Here is a 22,915-nt window from a genome sequence, read left to right as displayed (position 1 = left end):
GCCTGCATGAAATAGGCTGGGATTGCAAGGATCTGGGCAAGCAGCAGTAACATCTGATCAGCAGCTGCAGAGTGTCTGAGGCCAGCATGGCACAGTGGACACAGGTGAACACTGAGAGCAGACCAGTGTGACCAGAAGCCACACCACTGCAGCACTGGAGCGCAGAAGCACACACACAAAGCATGGCTGGGACATTGGTCCTGATGCAGCACAGTCCAGCCGCGATCCCAGAAGGAATGGGTACCACCGGAGCCAAGAGGTGTAGGCACCAGCAGCCACTGACTGCCCTGTGCAGCTTTGACAATGCTGGCACTCATCTTCCGGCTGCTTCTCCCCCTTGCTTCAGGTTCTCAACGTGCCTGTCTGCAAAGGAAAAGCCTGTCTTCAAAGCAGGACTTCTTGCCCCATGAGCTGATTCTTTTCTTCCCCAGCCTGATCCCTTCTCCAGCAACAGCCAAAATTGCCAGACAGAAAAAGCAGGGTCTCACAGGCCAGCAGCAAACTTGCTTTTATCATCCCTGCAAAGCTACCATCAGCTAGAGCTGTTCCAAAACCTAGGCTCTGCTGACCTCTAGGGGACTGCTACAAACCCAGAAGCATAAAGGCTTCAAAGCTCATGGCGCGATACAGCCCTTCACAAGCTCTTCAGGAGCGCTGTGGTGGGGATAACACAGCTGACACAACCCACTCCTGGTCCCTTTAGCACTACGAGGGGCTGTAAATAAAACCCTGGCTACAACGCTGCCTCTTCCATCTCACCTTTATGGCAGCAATATCTCAAGAAATGTGTACAAGCAAGGTTAGGTTGTTCAGGAGATATTACCTGCTATCACACTGCCTCCTATAATTGCTGCTTTTCAGCGTGGAGAAGTATGCTGGGAGTTTGGGAGTTTGAGAGCTTGTGGCTTTCCATATCAGTTTGTCTAATAAAAGGTATAAAAGCCTTGCCTTGGTGTCACAAGTACAGCACTACTCGGCGAAAAGCATGGACGCATATACCTATACCTTTATTGGAAATAAATGTGCTTTTTTTACAGCATTTCATCACTCAGTAAACAAGTGGCAGAAGCAAGAACCTTGTCACGGAGTAGAAGGAACATGAAGAAAACATAAAATCTGATGTGCTTTTTAAAACAGCACATGGTGTTGCCGAGGGGGTAACAGCATTTGCCATCTGGCTGATTGAGGACAGCTGTGGTTGGGGACAGAGCATTAGGCAGGAGCCAACACAGGCAGCACATACTGAGTAGCTCTAATGGATCTGTTCTCCTTGATACAAAGCCAAGGCCTATCACATCCCTGGAATATCCCAATTTCTTGACCTGGGGAAGGTGTGACCTAATGTTGGAGAGCTGGAGTGTGGACAGACTTGAACTGGGAAAAAACTGTGCAGATGGCAGTGGCCCCAGCTGCAGCCACCACTTTGTGGAAGAAGCTCACCCAGCAGACCTGGGAGGGCAGCAGGCTCCAAGCAGCTGAAGAGGTGCTTGGGAACAGCACTGCTTCTGCAAGGGCAGCTGTATCTGTAGCCAGAGCCTAACTGTCCCAGTGGCTTCCACCATATGCAAAGGTCTCTCAAGAGGCTGTGGGGCTTGTGTTGTTGGGATTGTGCTCCAACACGAGGGAATCAGTCCTGGCAGGCACTCCACCAGCCACAGGAATGACTTTATAGGCAGCACTTGGGGTTCTGGGCATACCAGAGGGCATGCAACTGGTGTGCTCCTACTCAGTGCTCATGGCCAGGGAAGTGCCAAAAAGACAAGGCAAATGCTGAGTTAAAGCACTTCCTCTTCCATGGGCTGAAAGATATCAACCCACAGAGGCTCATGACAAAGGTAACGATTGCCTTGACTCTTTCAATTAAATCAGGGTGAGAAGATGTCAAAGCGGCAATTAAGAGTGAAGTGTTTAAAGAAAAGAGACAAATGATTTGAACAGAATCACCATTTTCATTTCAGCATTGTTACATATCTCTTAATTAGAACAGATGTCTCCCTAATCTGTGCAAAACAGAAAAGGACCTGAGAGGTCTGAAGTACTGGCTCACACACAAATATTATCACCAATTCCCAGCTTCTGACAGCAAATCCACTGTCTCAGACTGTGCCAAACCAAACCACCTGACGATTCTGGATCCAGCAGGCTGGCTTTGCAGTGCCCAAGCTCAGATGACATCATTTTCTCCTCCTTACACCTGCAAACACTGTGTTATTCCACCATGCACCAGCAGTGCCCATGAACATCAAGCCTGTGCCACATGCATTGTAGCTGTGTTTTAGCCCCTCAGATTCAAAACTGAGTTGATTTTGCTCACAGAGAAAAGACACCATCACTCATCAGAGTTTGGTAAGCTCTTTAATGGCAAGCTCATGGTGTAATGACACTGCTGGATTTGACACCTTGGTGGTGGACGAGGAAGGAGGATCAGAAGGAAGGCAATGCTCCACTGAAGGCTTATACCTTTGGAAGTGCTGAACAAAAGGGCAACTTCTTTTGGTGACTCCTTTCACAGGTTTGTAGTCCCAAAGACAGAGATCTTCCAGCCAGAAAAATGGTGGAAACCCCACCAAAGACTTGGCATGGCATGGCACAACATGATTTCTGCTTGATGTGTTGAGGGCTGACTAGTCCCTGCATTAGTAAAGGAAAACTTGACCAAAAAATTGCATTGATTGAAATCCAGAGCTGACATTTCTACCACCACCACCCCTAAAGATGAAAGCTTCCTTTACATGCAGTGTTACCACAGATCTTTGCCTACATGAGCAACAGCATGTTGGTACAGAAAGGGAATTTCAAAGTTCAATGCATTTTACATGAAACCAGTGAGCTTCACGACAGTCAGCAATAACTAGTTCAAAGAAGTTTGGGGGTTTTTTCTTGTAGACAAATGAAGGTCCTTTTTGTTAATTGTGGGGGGCTTTTTTATGTCCAAGCTCGTACTGACAGTGCAGTGCTACGCAGCTCTGTATAAACTGGGGTTTGCAATAATGCAGTTATGCCTTTAGGGACTGTCTTTCTTTAAAAAAATGAAAAAATTAGCAATGAGAAAAAAGTCAAACACAGATCATGTAAAAGACAATTTGGCTCACTGAACAAGTAAATGTGGCTAAGTGAAGAGGTTTCCTCTGTACACCTGCTACAGACATCAGATACCAACAGTGCAACTAAGTCTCAGAAATCCAATAAAAACCCAAAGTGACAGGGTCTTCCCTCTAAGGACCAAATTTAAGGACTCTTAATTATCTTAACTTAAATTAAGTATAATTAACTTAAATATCTGCATTGGAAGTGATGTAATATAATCCCCGAGCCTTCAGCTCCATGGTTACCCTGCAAGGACGACCTCAAGTCCAGCCTGTAGCAGGGTCTAGGAGCTGCTGCCCTGAGTCACTTCTGCCTGGCTCTCACACAAAGCTTTCCCATCTGCAGCTGGCTGCAGAGAAAGGCTGCTGGGGAGGAGGGGAGGTCCTGCCAGAATAAAATGCATAAAACAAAGCATTTGCCTCCACTCAGCAATTTACAGAAAGGGGCATCCAGTTAATGCCCCTAAAGGAATCCTTCCCAATTTCCCATGTCCTCTAGCCAGACCAAAACCAGCCAGCACTGAGAAAGAGATCTCCCAGTGACCAGGCAACCACACAAGTCTCATTTTCTGGATGCCCAACCTGGAAAGCCTCAATGGGTTATGATTTTCAGAGAGTGGATTATTTGGTGAGACATCACTGCCTGTGAAAAGATACTGGGTTTGGCACCTAAAATGACTGCTGCCTTCTGCATAATGCCTGGTTGGCACGGACCACTCATGGGTCCTCAAGGGATAACACATCTCCCACGTCACCTCATCCCCCCGTACAGAAAGGACAGTGCGACTCACACTGTGCTGAGCTGCAGCTCCACTGATGTGCCTGGCTGCAAGCTGTGGGAGATAAGAGGTGTCTCTCTCCTCCTTCCTATGCTTCCCTTCTTCTGGAAGTGAGAACTTCTGAGACAAACAGAATGGTAAGGATGGACAGGGAAGAATGGACATAGGGTAAGGTTGGACACGCAGTAAGGATGGATGAAGTTGTAACCTTGCCTCCTGCCACTGCTAAAGCTAACACTGAGTAAAACAGCCATAGGCATCAGCCCTGGATCCCAGAGAAAGACCAGGAAACATGCTGAAAGAGGCTGGGAATATGTACTGAATGGCAGCTTTCTAAAACAATGTCCACAATGTTATTGCAATCACTTTTACTGTCACAGTCCCATGTCCCACCTTGCAGAGGGGGAAAGGGCAGGACCTACTAAAGCAATGCTGCAGCAGAAACTCCTCCTCACTGCCCCAGTCACCATCTCACAGAGAACACCTTACGTGGGACACAGTGACAAGATGCAGCAGCTGGCATGCACGTCACTGATGCAGGAAAACTAACTCTGGCTATTCCCAGCAAAAGTGGCATTCTTACAAGCATGAGACTTTGAAAGGCACAGCACTATGCACAGAGGGAAACTGCCTGGAAAACAGCCTGGAGCAGGGCAGGAGGTGGAGCTGAAGTCTGGTAGGCGTTCAGGTCATCGTGCTCAGGGGTGAGCTATTCCCCCAGTTCTTACAAGGTAACGGTCCAACAATTTTTTCTCTCATGAGCAAGTCCTTTTAAGAGATGTTACCATGCACCTAAAAAAGAAGCTTCCTGCACCCTGACTGCTGCTCCTACCTACTCACACAATATCATAATGCTGGAGAAGAGGAATTGGCTTTTCAGTTTGCCTTCTCCATCCCTTCCTCCCTCAACCATCTCAATGCATTAATCAGGCAGGACACTAACAGGAAAACACAACTGAGCTCAAGGCCTCAGTAGTGTCCAGAGGAGCTTTTTTATAAACTGCATGGGTTCAATATGCAGATACTTGGCAGGATGGCTTTGGCTGTCTCAGAAATCTCAGCATCTCTCTCTCTGAAGGGGCTTTGCTCACTCTTGCCCCTGCAGCTGTGACATTTCTAAAATTTGCCTCTTCCTCTGGCATCCCATGTATTTCTCATTGTCCAAGCAGCACTCTGCTGATGACATTCATGCAACTCATATTCAGAAGCACCAGCTCTGCAAGAGGCTCTGCTCTGCTGTATTTGTATTTAGTTAGAGCATGAAATGCCTATGAGAAAGGCTGAGGGAAAAGGAAGACCCTTCCCTGTCCTTTCATTACTGGTTTGCTCTGAGGAAAGGAATGATCATGTGTACCTGTTCACCCACAAACCTAAAGCACTATATACACAGCTGGACAAATAATACTAACAGTCTCTTTTACAAAAGGCTTAAGGTAGGACTTTCAAAGGAGTTACCCTGCTCCTACTAAATCTTCTGGAGGCTTGGATGCATAACTGGAGTCCTGCCTTGAATTTTCAGTGACTGAGACCCACCTAAAGCTCAGGGCAAGGCAATGGCAGACCTACAAACCCACATCTCACTGAGTACCCAGGTTTGCAAGCATTTATGCATGTGTTGGCAAATCTTGTGTCTCAGTCTGGCAGCCTAGCCACTGGGTCATGCTACCCCTGATTAATTACTGAACGGCTACTGACTGCAATATGTGGTAGGAGGGAGGGAAAAATAAAATACAAATGAAATATAAAAACATTTCATAGTACAACCAAACCAGTTCCACATCTCTTGCATCATTTGGCAAGTATGGAAAAGTAACACAGTAATACAGAAATGTTTTTGGTCAAAGTAAGGAATCAATATTTTTTGATAAAATACATTCTATATTAATGCTCATTCACATTTATTACATGTAAATTCAATTTTCTATGTATAAAATTCCAGTTTATTCTCAGTGCTGCCTGGTCATGCTTCAGTTCAGCAGCAGGGCTCAACACATTCGGCTCCTAGCAAAGTGGGAGGAAATGAGAGCGTTCAGCTTTCTGCAGGACCAAGCCTCACACATTCCCTGGTCCTGCAGGTCCTGTCTAAACAAAATCTCGCTGGCTTCAGTGCGAGTTTTGCAGGGGAGAGCGCTGCAGAAGGGCCCCCCAGCTGTCCAGCACATGCAGTCTGTGGGGAAGTCACTCAAATGGCATACGGCATTCCAAAGAAAAAGTGAGTTAGTGAATACAGAAAATAACAATAATATATCTACATCATTTACAGCATTGTTTGCTTGCAACTGTATTAATGCTCAACCACTCATTAACAATTCAATCAACACGCAGGGAAAGGTAGCAGAGTGCAATACATATTACAACCTCCTGTATGGAATTACAAGCACTGGATCTTACAGTCTTTCCTCATTTCATGAAATCCTGCCTATCCCGCTGCCACCAGAGCCCAGTTCCCACTGAGCCTTGTGCAGTCAATTCCTCACAGCATTTAGGCCGGTCCGCAGCTCCGCCACGGGCCCCTGACACCGTGCACGGTGCTTTTAGCAGCAGGTCCTCAGCTGCCACCCACGGCCACCCTGCACCCTCCCCTCCGTTGTGGCAGCACTCATCTGTGCAGCCACATGCTGAGCCAGCTGGTGGGACTGATCCAGCTGGAAGCCTGCCTGCCTGCCTGCAAAAGGCAGAGGGCTGTGTCCCAGTCAGGCCGGGCCCGCAGCCCAGCTCATGGGGCAGCCACGCCTGGGGCTATGCAGGTGTGTATGGGGTGCCTGCACCTGCACATTGGTGCCAGCCACCTGCCCCTCAAACAAATGGGTGCAAGTGCCCAGCAAACCTGAACAGCAAGACTTTGCCTCCAGCTTGCGCTACTGTGAATTGCTCACTTGCATGACATCAGAGCAGAGGAAAATCAGCCCCAGAAAAGCTACTTGTGTGAGCCACAACCCAAGGACTGGATGCTATGAAGAGAAAGGTTCTCCCAAAGGAAGGCTCTCTTTAAGGTTATAGCATCTGTCCTAGCTGGAGAGGAAAGAAAAATTTAGGGACTTAAAGCAAGGATGGAAACCACTGGTCTTACACTTTATTTCAGTAAGCCAAAAGCCTATTGCTGCTGTACAGTGTTATACAGTGAACTGCCACAGTTCTCACGTTACTAGTCCATAGAAAAGGTGCTGCAACTACCATGTTTATGCCTGCATGCTGAAAGAATGTACAAAGTTGCATTAAGCTCTGTTTTTCTTCCACTTTTTTTTTTATATTCTTAAACTCTGACTTTTACAGTGTTGCAGACACTTCCGTGCACACTCAGGTAACACACATTGTCCCAGTTATGGAAGATCTTTGCCTCTGACAGAAAAAATCATGTGCTATGCATCGCTCAAACCACCATCATAAATGTAAACCATCAAGAAAACGTGCTCTCTTTAGTAACCCTGGAAAAAGAGTCTTTAAAAAATCTACTGAAAAGGAGACATCATTAACAACAGGGTTTTCGAAATGATGCGAGTTGTTTATAGGAGTTGTCCAAGCATTTTCTCTCCGCTCACTCTTTCTTTATAAAGCTAATTCTGTATAAAAGGGCTTTTGAAGTGTGTGACCTTTGTTTCACAATTTTTAAAAAATTGGAAAAAAAGGAGTAAATTTAGAAACATTTTTCTTGATTGTGGAAAACAGCTGTATTACAACAGAATTACCTTTGCTTCTTATATTTTCTGTACAAAAGGCAAGTAAATAAAGACACCCTGCATCTTCACAGTCTGGCACTCATCCAAGTTACTTGGAGCTATGTAAAACAGGTATAAAATACAAGGGGTCTTCTTTTCCTTTATACCAAGACCCTCACCAAACCCCTCGAGGAGCAAGTCCCCTGATAAGTAAAACCTCACTAGATTTTCTATCAGCTGAAGCAGTATTTTAGCTCCCCTCCAATAAGGTGTAAATTCCCAGACTAGCTCAAAGGCCCAGGAAAAGGAAGAGGTCCAGCATAATTTTAAGAGCCAGGTGCTGGTTGGTACCCTTATGGCTTCAGTGTTAAGTTGCATTCAAGTTGCACTCAAGGAAGATCCCGGAAACTACAGGCCTGTCAGTCTCACTTCAGTGCCCAGTAAAATCATGGAAAATATTATTCTGGAAGGACCTGGAGGACAGTGCAGTCACTGGTCACAGCCAGCACGGCTTCATGAGGGGAAAGTCCTGCTTGTCAAACCTGATATCCTTTTATGACAAGGTAATCCACCCAGCTGATCAAGGGAAGCAAGTTGATGTAATATGTTTGGATTTCAGTAAAACTTTTGATACTGTATCAAAAGTATCCTTCTGACCAAAATGTCCAGCACACAGCTGGATTAACACATCGTGGGATGGGTGAACAACTGGTTCACAGGCTGGGCAGAAAGGGTTACAGTGAATAGGGTGACATCAGACTGGTGACCTGTCACCAGTGGGGTTCCACAGGGCTCCATCCTTGGCCCTGTGCTCTTTAACATCTCATTAAGAAACAGGATGCAGGACTTGAAGGAATACTAAGTTTGCTGACGACAGTAAATTGGGAGGAGCTGTCAACTCTCTCTCGGGCAGACAGGCCCTGCAGAGAGACCACGACAAATTAAGAGAGATGGGCAATCACCAACGGTATGAAGTTTAACAGAGGCAAGTGCTGGGTTCTGCACCGGGACAGGGCAACCCTGGCTGTGTGTATACACCAGGGAAAGAGAGGCTGGAGAGAAGCACTGTGGAAAGGGACCTGGCGGTCTTGGTCAAGGGAAAGTTGAATGTAAGTCAGCAGTGCCCTGGCAGCCAGGAGGGCCAGCTGTGTCCTGGGGGGCATCAGGCACAGCATCACCAGCCAGGGAAGGGAGGGGATTGTCCTGCTCTGCTCTGCACTGGGGCAGCCTCACCTCGAGTGCCAGGGGCAGTTTTGGGAGCCACAATGTAAAGAAGACATTAAGCCATTAGAGTGTCCAGGGGAGGGCAACAAGGATGGTGAAGGGTCTGGAAGAGAAGCCTGGTGAGGAGTGGCTGAGGTCACTTGGTCTGTTCAGCCTGGAGAAGGGGAGACTGAGGGGAGACCTCACTGTGGTGTTCAGCATCCTCAGGAGGGGAAGAGGAGGGGCAGCTACAGATCTCTTCACTCTCATTACCAGTGACAGGACCCGAGAGAATGGCCTGAAGCTGAGTCAGGGGAGGTTTAGATTGGATATCAGGGAAAGGTTCTTCACCCAGAGGGTTGTTGGGCATTGGAACAGGCTCCCCAGGGAAGTGGTCACAGCACAAGCCTGACAGAGTTCAAGAAGCATTTGGACAACACTCTCAGGCACATGGTGTGATTCTTGAGGTGTCCTGCGCAGGGCCAGGAGTTGGACTCGAGGATCCTGATGGGTGCCTTCCAACTCAGCATATTCTATGATTCTAGTGCACAGTGCCATGAGGTTTGAGTAATAATTTGGCAGTGTATCAAAACCAGCAAAGCTTTAAGTCAGTTATCATGCAGAAGTGGGATAGGCGACGGCTATTTTTTACTTGATTTGTAAGAAAGCAGCACTTGCCTTTAGATCACATGGTGTCAGAGTACCAGATTGGTTATTATGTGTGCTGCTGGTGCCAGTTACTCCCAGTTATTAATTCAGCACTTGTAAACCTAGGTGTCAGTGAAAAAACATCTGTATGTCTGACACCCCCTCGATTTCCTACTTCCCATTATTTTTGTTAAGCCTTCCTTATGCACTTCTGCAGCACCAACCACTACTAAACTACTGTTTTTCAGGAAAAGTCTCTCCACATTTGGTACTTTGTCAAAAACCTATCGCTAAAAAGAAAAGCGCAGGTGGTGTTTGCTCTCTGCGCTGGTTTCCTCGGAAAGGTCACTGGCGAGGACTCGGCGCTCTCCCCACACGCCTCCTACATTCTCAGTACTCTACATTCATGGCAGCAAACACTACTCTCGAACACAAATCGAAGAGACAAGTCAGTGACAAAACTACTTCTAGACTGATAACGGCAGAATGCTACCAAGACAACTCCATAGAAAACCCACTGAAGCAGGAGCAAAATTCAGGTCACTTCTTAGCAAAGCTCATCACGGATTATTATTATTTTTTTTTTTTTTAAACCATTTTTTGTAAAACTTTTATCTTGGCAGCCAGATATCCCCTTGTGATGTGCTAATTCAAACAGGCTAACGTGGGACCACCTGACCCCACCTGGTACCAAAGGCTTCCGAATATTTTTATAGCTTCTCAGAAAATCACTGCTGACTGACACCCATCTGTTGGTGATCGGCTTCTGGTTCCTCTTCTTCCACATCTGCGTTATATTCTTCAAATGCATCATCATCAACATCTGGAAGCCCAAGTAGCTACAAAGAAGAGAAAATACTGTGTAACAGTGAATTACCCACTCGTGCAGCTTTGCTGCAAATCTTCACACAAATCCTACGTGCACTTCTTAAAAACCTCAAACCCTGGAATAACAGTATTGCATAATGCTCTTGACTCTCTTTCTCTCCCTCCTGGGATAAAGAAAGATTTGAAAATGCATCCTCACACCAAATTAAGTGCTCAGAGACCGGAAGATAAATAAAACCAAAACAAAGCACTTGCAAAAAGCTTCACATTCTTCCCTGAGGTCGCATTATGAATTGTTGAGTGTTTAGAGTTGGCAGTGGTTTAACTTCAGAAAGAACCACGATAATACTGTAGCAGTATTTATCTTGGTTTAAGATTGTTTTTTGTCAGCCCTATAAAAGCCAAAGAAGAGACCATCCTCATGCAGGACTGGATAATGTGGAGTAGGCAAGGAGTGCCTAAAAAGCTAAAGAACCCACTATATCAAGTGTTTCTCTTGAACCCTTCACTCCATCACACCAGACAAAGTCTTGCATGCTGGGTGAAGCCCTTGCAGTGAGAAATACTGTGTATTCCGCTGGAATATTGTCCCTTTAAACTTCCGCAAATTAGATTTGGGCTTGCAAGGAACTGCCAGCCCATCCTCCTTGGAGAATGTTCGGATGCCTTCACCTGATGGCTCCGATCACTGCAACATCACTTCTTCACCACAGGAAAAGGAGCAAACAGCCATGTTTGAACTTCTCCCCTCTCTCCCAAAAGGTTGCCAAGCCAACAGAAGTCAGGAAGACAGAAAAACCAAGTAACAGTCAAAATAATGTATGTTGTGGAAATCTCATATTAGAATCCTACACTAACAGCTATTAATAGCCACAAAGCAAAATCATAGGCCAGGCATTACTGAGAATACCGTGTATTTAGCTTGCCGGGGCTGGAAGAGCAGCACAGATGCGTGTAACACCCTCTTTGGAGAGTGATGCAGCTGTTAGCTCTTCAAAGAGGCAAAACCCAGAAAAATCATGAGGAGGGTGACACTCTCTAGGTGAGAGCATGGAAATGAGAAGGCTGCAACAAGGCAGATTTTCAGGGAAAACTGAACTAATTCAGCCTGTGATCGACATTCAAAATTATTCAGTGGACACAAATACAACGTACAGAATTAGCTTCTGGGTGCAATGAAGCTTGCATTCCTCACTGTCACTGGGAGAAAATCAGATTTTTAGTTGCAGCGTTTCTTCAGCAGGGAAATGGAAGGAGAATTTGCTGACTAAATCCCCTCCTTCGCATTTTAAAAACACTTACGGAGAGACCCCAAATGGAAAACGTTCTTGTTTTCTGAGCAGAACAAAGTAATTGTTCCTGTGCATACATATTTTTCAAATCAAATGCTTAACTGAACAAGAACTGCTCAGTTCATTTTCAGGATGTGGGGGTTTTATTTCGTGTTGAAGGTAAAATTAAAATACTCCGTTTTCAAAAGGCAAAAGCAAGGATTCTTTCTAGACTTTCTTATACACTAGTATTATTTTTGCTAAACTAATCTGGTATATTCAAATTAAACATGAGTGTTGTACTCCTGTTTGTATCACGTGGCAGAAAGAGTTTTGACTGCATTTTTTTTTTTCCCCATCTCTGGTCATAATTCCTCTTCGATTTGCAAGGAAATGAGTCACATGAATCTTCATTTTATGGGTTACTGTAAGCCTTTCCCATGCAAAATTAGCATGGAAAACACAACATGCACCACAAGAACTGCAAAGATATACACAATCCCAAAGGATGGGGAGTACATCCTGCTTTTCACACATCCCGTCTCTTTGCCATCAGGAAATCCGTCTCCTCTTTCCCTGGAGCAGCATAAATCAGAGGGAGCAGTGTAAATCAGAGTGATGCTGCAGACCTTAGTGGTTTTATGGAGGAAGAACGGGGATGGGATGGGATGGGATGGGATGGGATGGGATGGGATGGGATGGGATGGGATGGGATGGGATGGGAGGCTCCTCCAATGGAGATGCAGTTTTATTCTCTTGCAGACATTTTACGAGCCTCCCAGGCAACAAGGACCACAAAAGTCTTGCTTTTAGGTGTCACATCCTGTTGCTTCCCACAGGATTATGGTGGTCCCTCACCACTGTTAACCCCTTACTGCTCTCTGGACTGCAATGACAAATCTGCCCACACCTTCAACAAAAGGAGAGAGGATCAGGGTCCAAAGCACGGGGAGCTCTATAAACATTGGGACAAAACAGAAGGACACTGCACAAAAGATAAGGACAAAATAAGATGACGAAGATGGCTTGGGCTGACCCTACTGATTCCCACCTTATCTTCTTTCACACACACTAGTTTCTGCTTCTAGTCCATAGCTGCTTCATATATTATCAGCTATGCAGCAGACTTGAAAGGACTTAACTAGAGAGGAAAACAAGGAGAAAAGAGATAAAACAGAAAAACGGGGTAGAAAGAAAGAGCTGATCCATCAGCAGAAAAGCCAAGGGGAACAAAACTGCCAGGCTGTGATGCATGGCTAGGAGGTGGTCATGGGCATGGTGAGGAGGGAGGGAGGATAACAACCAGCAGCATTGCCTGAACTACAGCTATTTATTTCTGCTGGCCAAACTACCCATATGGAGGTAAAGGAAAGGTCACTGGGATATGCATGAATTCAGTGAATATGGCATAAATGGCTTTCACACTGCAGACTCCCCACTTCAGATGCAGGCTTTTCAGGCTGAAGATGAGCTCAGTATGGGACCCCTAGAATTTGCTGCTGAATTGTATGACTCATGCCTTGGTTTCCTGCAAACTTTGCCAGTTGGTGTGATGTCCCTCAGGCGTTTCTTATATTTGTCTGTCTTAACTCTTTCAAAGTGCCCTGATTTTACAAATAACCTAGTAGTTACTAACTCACGGAAGAAGAGTGACGCTGTCTCCTACTAAAAGCTGGCACACAAGCACACTGAAAAATAAACCAAGTACAAGACTGAGCTTTAGTGGTCCATGCGATGCTACACTAGAGATAACACAGTTCTGTTGAATCCCTGTGGGAAGGACTTAGTCTCCAGGCAGATATGCTTAAAAACACCAGCATGGGCACCTCCTAGCACCAGAGCATGGCACCTCTGACACCACAGAGACCAAGGCATGGGAGGAGACAGGATGCTTTGAGGCAAATAACAGTATTCGAGCCCAGTCATATTGGTTGATATCATGTACCTTCATGGTGTCTAGCACTCTTGGATGCTCTCCGAACAAGTGGATAAGGCAAATCACAGAGTTTTGTAGAAACTGACCCAGGAAGGCAGTAATGGGTAGAGACAATATGCCCCTCACCACCTTCAGGAAAGAAACACCTTGACCTTGCCTAAAGCAGAACTTAGAGGTGTGGTTTAGTTGTTGCAGGCAAACTAGCACTTTTTAAAAGCTTTGTCTAATTAAATATCCTGCTTGGCACTGTGCTTAGGCCCCTAAAACATTAGGGAGAGATGCCTGAGAGCAGTGAGCAGACCTAGACCACCCTCATTGCCTTCCAAGCAGAGGGAATTCTCCGTCTCTCACTGAGAGGGATGACAACTGCTGGGCATTCGTGTTCTCACTGTCTCCAAAACACAGGGCTCAGCAGCATGAGAAGCCAGTCCCTTCCCCCTCCACAGCCCCAGGGTAAGCTCGTGGAGACATGGCTGGGCTGTTATCATGAACATGCAGAGCAAGGCTGAGCTGAGTTACTGGAAGAAGTTGTTTTTGGAGCCCTCAGTTATGGGAAGGCAGATGATCATGCTGTGCACAAGGGCGTGGAAAGCTGCAGATGCACTGCCACTGTTCTCTTCTAAATATTTCCCTTCAAAGGACCCCAACAAAGAATTTCAGAACTGTCTAATAATCATGGATGTCCACTGGGAATACCAAAACAGAGAAGACTTTCAGAAGGTGCTTAGAAAGCACCTGCTAAAAACCTGGTCCCCAGTGTCCCAGACTGAGAGCCAGGACCACGAGATACTTCGCAAAAGCTCAGTCTGACCTTCAGTTGTAGTTTTTTCCTAAACTGCCATTTTTCAAACTGGAGTTTGCCAGACTGGTCTCTGTCAGCTGACTTGCTTGGGATAGAGGAGAAGAAATGCCCTGCAAATGCACTGTTGCCTTGAAGCTGAGAGCAAGGTGGTCTCATTGGTAAAACGGGTCCAGCAGAGAAAGGACGGGAGACAGTGTGAAGTGATGCCAAGGAAATAATTTCTCAATACTGGAGAAAAGTGGTTTTGTTCTGGAAAAAGCCTGAGGGTGCAAAATAACTGTTTCCGTACATCTATTGTAACACCATTCAATTTTTAAAATCTTTCCTCCCATGTATGTGCTATTTTTAAAAGTTACAACGAGGGAAGAATGTCAATACATTCCTTATTAGACTTGTCCACACACAGCCATACCTCAAATGATAAACCCAGTTTTGTTATGCTGATGCAGACCTCTCAATACTAGGTCAAAGGAGAATCTGAGAAACAATCTCTGTGGTATCTCCAAGAGAAAATGAAGAGGTATTTGATTACAGTCTACAAGAGGTCTCTGGCAACTGAGGACACCATTTTTGAGCAAACAAAAGCAAAATGAAATTCAACAGCTAAGAAGCAAAACTAGAAAAATGCAGATTGTAAACAAGAGTTATTCAGAGCACCATAACTAGCCATGAGAAGAAAAAGTGCCCAGCAGTGGTGTATCCTTTAAGTCACCTGAAGACTTTACACCAAGAGTGGGTGTCTTTGGAAAAGACATATTCTAGTTCAATCTCAATTTATGTGCTCGGTTGTGGGCATCATGAGGTGAAATGTGATGTATTAATGAAGGGCCCAGGCTACATGAGCATAATGGTCCCCCGTGCTTCGGACCTTTTTATTCTAAAGAGTAGCTCAACTTGGTTTGAAGTAAATTTCTCAGTAACTTAAGCTATGCTGGAATAAATGTGGTTTAAATGAAATAAGTAACCTGTACCAATTTAATTAAGTCTTTTTGAAGTCCTCTTTAGTTAAACCAATGGAAGTTTCTCATCAAAGGCACAGCTTCCCTGAGCAGGAGAAAACAGCTGTGAATATCCTAGAGCCCAATACTGTTCCAGGAAACATATTTTTTGTATGTTTTCACAATTACAAGCAGCTGTACTGACAGATCAGATTTCTAGTCCTTTCTAAGAAAAGTGTACATCTGTTCTATTTATTTCTAGCCTCTCAGAGGATTCTTTAAAATGATGCTCTTTTATGTTGACCAGCTGTGGCGATCCTTGCAAACCATTGCAAGGGTGTAACACAGGGAGAGCCAGTGTTCTCATATCGGTGCTCCAAGCCCTCCCTTTTGCACTAAATACTTGGGATACATTTCCAGTCTTCTCAACCAGTCACACAGAAAAATACAGGAGGGAAAAGGTCTACATTTTCATTTGAGTATAAAAACGCCCCTTGGTGAACTTTCTCATGAACATCACGAGAGAATGGCTCTGGCTACAAACCTTCACCCTGCTTTGCACCAAGCCCTTAGCCAAACCCGAGCATTCAAAAGGAGAGTCTGTTTAAAGGGAGCATTTGGCAAAAATGAAGGACAATGGCCAGCCTAAGACACCTCGCCCTGATGAAATCCAGGCTTTGGCAAAAATCTTAGTGTTAAACAAGGACAGAGAAAGCTGAGTAGTAGCAAAACAGAAAAATACAGGCCCCCTCCCCACAAAACCCAGCTTCTGTTCCAACTTCTTCTCAAGCAGTGACCAAACCAGCATTTGCAAATACCAAGTGGCAACCATCCTAATAGCAAAATCTACATCACTTGGGGGGAAAAAACCCCCAACCATAAAATAAAATAAACCACCCTGAGGAGAGACCATTCTTCCAGCTTCCCAGAGGTTTACTCTTGCTGTTCATATCCTTGCAAAACTCCCCAATTCCAGTGCCAGGAAACAACTGTGCCACAAAGTCCCACAGCGCTGACTCGTATCCCGTTCCTCGGAGTCAGCGCTGCATCAGCAGGACGCGAGTCCCTGCCCGCTGCCACCGGCTGACACACCAGTTGGCCTCCCATCCCGCACAGGAATCTCATCCTCTCAAACACACAGATGGAAATAAAGAGGCAGCTGACTTCCAAGAAACAATTTCCAATTGCCTGATGGTAGCTTAAGTGCTAACACTCCTGTACCCAGGCAGCTAACTGGAGATGTAAATCTCTGGAGAAGAAAAAACACCATGCTCTATCCAGTGCTGTCCCATTAAAAGTCACAGGTAACTGTCAGTGTTTAGAAGGGAAAAAAAAAAAAAAGCACTTACAGGTCTGAAGGATTTGAAGACTTTTTCCAATATTTCATGGAGTGTCTTTTTCCCACAGGAGGAGATGTAATCCTGTGCGAGCTGCAGAAAAGGTAAGCAGTCCTCACTTTCGCTCCACACGTGCTGAAAGCCAACAGCAACACAAGAAAGGAAAGGCATTAACAGGAATTCATGCCAACCTTTCCATGTGATTTCATAAGGTGACATGTTGTAAACATCTGCCAAAGTACACTGAGCCTCCTGCAGTTCAGATCCGCCCTGGGGACAGGCATTGCAGGCCGCTTCAGAAGCCACGTTTTTGAGGAGGAACCTGGATTTTATTAACATGATGCATCAGAAAATAGGGAAATCGATCCAGAAGTGGAAATGCCTCATGGTTGCACCAGCCATGAAGGGTACACACACTTTGCACACGCACATTTTACCTATAAAGGTGCTTTTGGTTTGACATCAGCCCTGCTCAGACCTGGAAGCCATGCTGGGTTTTCTCTTTTTCTGCATCACCTGCTGCAGTGAAGCCCTCAGGAAGAGCTAAAGCATCTCTTTGTCCTCCTGGCGTTAGTGCAAATATGATGCAACCCTGGAGGTGGAACTTGATGTGTAATTCTCTCAACAGTGCAGAAGAAAAGATGCAAAATCCGCCTGCAGGCTAGACACAGAGCCAAGAGAGATGTTTGGGCACTCACAGCATCCTGATGCTTTGAGCCTCCCACCCTGTTTTGAGATTTACTCCCCCTGGAACCTGATCTTCCCTTCCGAGGCAGGCACGTTAAACCCACTTGAGATCTTCCTCTTGTCTTACTCCTGCTTTGGAGATGCTGGTTCCCCAGCCTTACTCTGTGAAGCCTCTCTCAAAACTGATGTTTATTCTGCTGCAAGGAGGTTCTTTGAAATAGATCTGGCAAGCGATGGAGGGAGCACCCAGGCAACAATTCTTCCTGTGTGCAAGGGCACAAGCTAATGCATCACCTTAAACACCTTCTGTCGGAAGACTTCGTGCATGGGACTGTCTTAGGCAGCCTGCCACATAGAGAAGTGCAATACCGCCAAATTGGTTTGAGACTCTTGTACCTCTCTTTTTGCACAGCAGCTCTTTTCCCCAAAGTACCCTTTTACTTGCTATAAACAGCAGGTTATGCTCAAACAAGGAAAGAGGAGGATCTCTCCGAAGCTTAACTAACATTCAGGGAAAGGCTCAAAACAACAGATGTTTCAATCCCTAGCACAAGGCTTGCATGGTGCCTTCCTCTTCAGCGGTGAGTACCCGCCAGGGATGCAGCTTTGCACTTAACAAGAGAGCAGTATTTAACATCACCTAAACTGCACCTTTAAGATAAAACCTGTAACTGCTTTGCTATGAACCTCACTTGACCTACATTTTCTTCACTGCTTGTTGCACTTTACAAGCATAAACATAGTGAAATGTTTTGTTATGAAAGCAGCCCTGAATTACTGAGTAGGTTCTGCTCTTTCCTTATAACCGAAGTCATCTCTTAACCATTCTGGAAATAAAAATAAGTTCTTTACAGTCTTGCCAACTCTCAAACACACATACCACAAGTCTCATGATACTTCATGCCATCTTAAGAGTCATGGGCCTTGCAATCCTATAAATATACAACTAAATCTCAGCTTCTGTTTACAAGGAAAAAAAGCAGAAAAAAAGTCTGCACTTTGTGATTTCTACGGCCTAAAAAGGCAGAAGGTACATGAAGTGAAATCAGAATGAACACTTCCAAATCACATTTTAAGAACAGCCATTGGAGAAGGTTTTGGAAGTCTGGCCCATGATTTCTTCATACTTGGGGTTAGTAATAACTATTTAGTTACTCCTTCAGAGCTGAATGTTGCAGCTTGGCAATTCCTGGCTCGTGCTAAACCTGTTGCAATTGTTTACGTATATAAAATGATTATGACTGCTGAGATCCTCATTCTTGTTTAAATTGTGGCTTCTTTTGACTACCAGAGCTATACACAGCAGCTTCCACATAAAAGAAAATCAGGCCCTGCCCTTTAATAAGTAATAGCAGGTTTGTTCCCCAGGGAAAGTTAACTCCATGTTGTCCTATCATGTTTTTACAATCTCTTTTCAAGCTCCACCACATTTTAGACTCCAGTGTGAATTTGTCAGCAGTAGGCAGAATAAGATGATCTAGCATAAGGGAAAAACCTAGAGAGAATAACCTGATCACTGAGCTTTTGACAACATTGTTTTGCATAGCATCATAGGACAATTAGCAAGTAAGGATTCCAAAAATCTTCCCATCTGCAGAGGATTTTAAATGCTGACTGCAGCAACAAACTGCACTACAAAAAGTTTCACGTGCCATTAGTGCATGCATCTCATTCAGAAATGGGTTGATTTAATCTTTTCCCTCATGAACCTCAACCATAACAAAAACCAGGGTTGTAACGCCTGTAGGTTCAGCTGCATCTACAGCTCTCTGTGGTGGTTCAGTGCTGCACCCAGGCAGCGCAGGAACTGTCTCAGTACTGACTCACCCATCTCCAGAGGAACCTGCAAAAGGAATTTCGGCCTTTCAAAATAAAAACAAACGTAATTTGAGGATTCAGCTCCTGCTTAGAAAGTTCAGTAAGGCTGCATATACAGAGATGCTTTTCCTGGAAAACCCAGTGCCTGAGGATCTCTCTGCAGTGGGAGAAGGGGGCTGCTGGCAAACTGGTGGACCACAGTGCCTGGCTGTAGCTGTGCAATTAAAAAAATATTAACCTCATCATTGGAGTATGTGTTTTCCAAGCTTGCTCAGTTTTGCTCACAGTTGCTTTGTGTCACTACAAAAGCACACAGCCACTAATTTCCACCTCAGCTGGCCTAGGACCATGGTTGAATTATTTAGTTCAGCATCTACACATAGCACATAGCTGAGGAAATCAACAGGGCTACATCTGGAGGGGTTTGCTTTCCCTCACACCTTTAGATGACTCAGTGTAGCTGCATGACAGAATCACTTGCTGGCCCACCTTTTTCTAAGCAGCCCACTTGTGCATGGCAGCAAAACGTTTTATTTGTGGGGATAATTCGACTTGCATAAAATATTCAGACCCACTAACTCTGTTCTGAAATATTTTCAGAAAATCTTGCAGCAAGATGGCATCATATTTTTATTTATTTTATCAGTTACTTTGAATACCAGTAATAACATGGTGACAAAACAAATGACAGACTTAGCATCACAGCCCTCACTCTCCTTGATTACGGCTACACAAGTCCAATTAATTTCTTGAGAACCCCAGGAGCATCAGGAGCTGAATTATAGATAGTTCAGCTATCTAAAATGCTGATTCAGAGAGTTTTAGTGTCCAGGTGGTACTGAAAATTCCAATAAGCATCTACATGGGTCTCCTGCATCCCTAGCATGTTAAAAGCCTAGCCTAAAGATATCTTTTCAGCAAATGAAAAATATTAGATTGTTGTGATCTGAGATCTCTGATTTCAGACAAAATTCAGTGTTATTTTCCCCCAGATTGCATTTTGGCAACCTTTCCACATTTTTCTCCTCTCCTCCTTCCTTTTAAGTTCATCATGCTCATCATTTCCTCCTTACAAGTGGGTTATCATGGAATTCTCTGGCACCTCCTACATAGCTTTTTAAGTCGCATCATTATGAAATGAATACGTAAAGAAAGAACAAGAATACCAGGCATCAGATGCTTATTAAATGCAAGGCTCCTTTATAGGAGGCACAGGGTGCAAAAAGGCTGCAAAGTGTGTCACTGTGAATTCCGTTTATATTTACTCACTTTCACACTCCACTGTGTTAAAGGAGCCATGCAACAAGGCTTAAAGTGCAAATGATAATCAGTCCCTTGGCTTGTATTAAGTCTCCTTAAAATAAACTTTAGCCTGTAATTGCACATAGAAAGGAAAGTTATAATCTGGAACATAAAAAAAAAAAAGTGACTGCAAAAAAACAAGATAATCAAGCTGGGAGCAGAAATTAAGTCCCACAGTGCACTAGGAGCAGGAAACAGGATGCTGGAGAATCTAATCATTAGTGGATCTTAAGCATATTAAAGAGACACCATCTCTTTAAAGAATTAAGAATGACACCTATCTGCCAGTCTTAAAAGTATTATCATTACAAAAAATGCCTCAACTAATAAGGCTAAAAAAGACAGAATAAAACACTGCTTCTAGTTTTCCACTGCTTATGTTCCACATTTGACAGGAGTCAGCCCTTTGCTCCATTTTACTAGTGGTGACTCTGGGCAGGGAGTCCTTCCCACAGCAACCCTGGAATGAAAATATTAAAAAAAAAAAAAAAGGGAAAATGTGATATCAAACTCAAAAAAAGAAAAAGGCCAGCATTGGAATAGGGTCCAAAATGGCTTAAGATTTTTTTGAACTTGACTAGACTTTGTTTGAAAGAGTTCACTCAATTATTGAGCAGTGTATAAAGAAACAATACATGTCTAAGAAAAATAAATGGACTCTCTTTGCAATTTCCAATATCATTAGTGTCCAGCCACAGTTTTAGCCTAGTGCTGCCCTGGATTCAGACATATTCCTGCTTAGGAGTGCAGCAGGCATGGACCTTTCTGGACACAGGCATCTCTAGAGAGGAACGAGCACTGCGGTCTGACAGGCTCAGAGGTGCTGGGAAGATGGATGTGCAGAGCTATTCCCACAGAGGACTGAGAGAATCGACACCTTGAGTTACCCCACTGCTGCATCTGAAGGTCTCATGTATCCCTGGACAGATGCATAACTAAACTCCAGATAACTTCTTTCATAATTCAGCATGATCATCTATCTACTCGACACAGTAAGTAAATGTCCTGCTCGCTGGGATCTGTGGTCCTGGAGAAGTCACTCCACCGCTCTTTGTTTCCATGGACCCATCTGTCAAATGGGCACACTCGGCACTTACCTGTTGGAAAGGGAATTAGTGAACATTTGTCAAGCAGGTGGAGGGATGAAACTTGCTCCGTGAAGGCAAGAACCTACAACATTCCTACCATAACGGTCTGTGCTAGGAGCGGTTTTGTTAAAAAAAGCAAACCAAAATCCTTTCACTGAAGTTAACTGGCACTTGGCAGCTTACAAACTCCGTGGCGAGGTGCCGCTTTTCGGTGACTTCCTGCACTCCTGCTCACCACCCGGAGGGTCTGGCCGAGGGGAAAAGCACCCCCCGACCCTTCCCAAAGGCATGGGATGTGGTGCCGGAGCCTTTTCCGCACAAACTCGGCGCTGAACTCCGCGAGGGGCGGCGGGGCGGGGGCGCGGCGGCGCCCGGCCGGCACCTGCACGGATCCCGCGGCGGGCCCGGGGGAGCGGCGGGGGGGGCGCGGCCCTCCTGTCATCCTGACTCCATTTTATTCCTGCCCATTCTCCATTTGCCGTGACAGCCCTGCCAGTCCGCCCGTCCCCGCGCCGTGCCCCAGCCCCGGCACCCCGGGAGGACGGAGGGGCCGCGGGGGGAGCAGCAGCTGCAGCCCCCGCGGGGAGCGGGGCAGGCGGGGGGGCCCGCACCGCTCCTCGCCGCCCACCCGGAGCCCGCAGCCTGGCCGGGCCGGGTGATGGGGAAGGGGGGGGTGGGGTGTCCCTGCCCGCAGCCCTGCCCGCGGGGCCGCCCCCCACCGGCAGCGGACTCCATTTTGCAGATTGTGGGAGGATCCCCCCGGCCCCACCGCCCTCCATCACCGCATCCCTCCCTCCCGGGCACGGCCCCGTCCTCCGCCCCCCCGGCGCTCCCCCTCGGGTGCTCCCCCCGGGCTCCGGGGACCGGCACGGACGGAGCGTCCCACAGCGGCGCGAGGGCTCTCCGCGCGTCCCCGCACACGCGCGGGGGGGGGAGGGGGGGGTGCCCCGCATGCCCGTGACCCCCGATCCCCTCCCGGGGCACTCACGAAATTGTCGCCGCAGGCGGCCTCCGGGCACAGCACATAGAAGGAGACGCCGGGCTCGGCGTAGAAGTCCATGCGCCGCTCCGTCTCCTCGGCGGCGATGAGCTGGAAGGGCGTGCGGGCGCACCATCGCTCCGCCGCCTCCGCCAGCGCCTCGAAAGCCATCGCCGCCGCCGCCGCCGCCGCCGCCTCCCGCCCGCGTCCCCCGCGCCGCCCGCGCCCCCCGCGCCTCGCGCCGCCCCGCGCCCGCCCCGCGCGCCGCCCCTCCCGCCCCCCGCGCCGCGCCTCGCGACCCGCGCGCGGCTCCCGGCACCGGGCCCGCTGGAATTCGCCGCAGACAATCGACTCGACGCCTTCTGGCAACTTGCGGGAGGGGGGGAAAAAAAAAAGGAAAGCCCACGCATGAAGGCACTGTCGGCGAGACCGTGCCTCGCCTCGCCGCTTCCCATCCCTCTTCCCAGAACTGGGTTGGAATCTCAGCAGCACCCATTGTGCTGAACGCACGGGTACCCTCCGTGCTGGGTTCCGTGGGAGCCACCCAAATGTAGGCT

The 22,915-nt window shown here is 46.5% G+C and overlaps 1 protein-coding gene across 2 annotated transcripts; it reads right to left on the bottom strand.

Moving 5' to 3' along the window:
* Window positions 1–9,916: 9,916 nt before the first annotated feature.
* On the bottom strand, window positions 9,917–22,563 carry MTURN (maturin, neural progenitor differentiation regulator homolog). 2 transcript variants are annotated; one of them, XM_032106994.1, is made up of 3 exons: window positions 22,368–22,563; window positions 16,497–16,619; window positions 9,917–10,211 (listed from the first exon to the last, which is right to left on the bottom strand). In XM_032106994.1, the coding sequence occupies exons 1-3, from the start codon at window positions 22,527–22,529 to the stop codon at window positions 10,101–10,103; spliced, it is 396 nt and encodes a 131-aa protein (XP_031962885.1). In that variant the 5' UTR covers window positions 22,530–22,563; the 3' UTR covers window positions 9,917–10,100. The 2 variants fall into 2 exon arrangements, with proteins under 2 accessions (XP_031962885.1, XP_031962874.1); XM_032106983.1 differs by lacking the exon at window positions 9,917–10,211 and adding an exon at window positions 13,870–16,396.
* Between the last annotated feature and the right edge of the window lie 352 nt (window positions 22,564–22,915).

The sequence above is a fragment of the Corvus moneduloides genome, chromosome 1, assembly GCF_009650955.1.
Source record: "Corvus moneduloides isolate bCorMon1 chromosome 1, bCorMon1.pri, whole genome shotgun sequence".
Lineage (NCBI taxonomy): Eukaryota > Metazoa > Chordata > Aves > Passeriformes > Corvidae > Corvus > Corvus moneduloides.
This window is presented reverse-complemented; position numbering and strand designations above follow the sequence as displayed.

Excerpts from the sequence above, each read along its gene's own strand:
- MTURN (XM_032106983.1), bottom strand. The coding sequence starts at position 22,529 with ATGGCTTTCGAGGCGCTGGCGGAGGCGGCGGAGCGATGGTGCGCCCGC. Across the intron at positions 16,620-22,367 it reads CCGCCTGCGGCGACAATTTC|CACGTGTGGAGCGAAAGTGA; the intron begins GTGAGTGCCCCG and ends GTTGGCTTTCAG. Across the intron at positions 16,397-16,496 it reads TCTTCAAATCCTTCAGACCT|AGATTTACATCTCCAGTTAG; the intron begins GTAAGTGCTTTT and ends TTTCTTCTCCAG.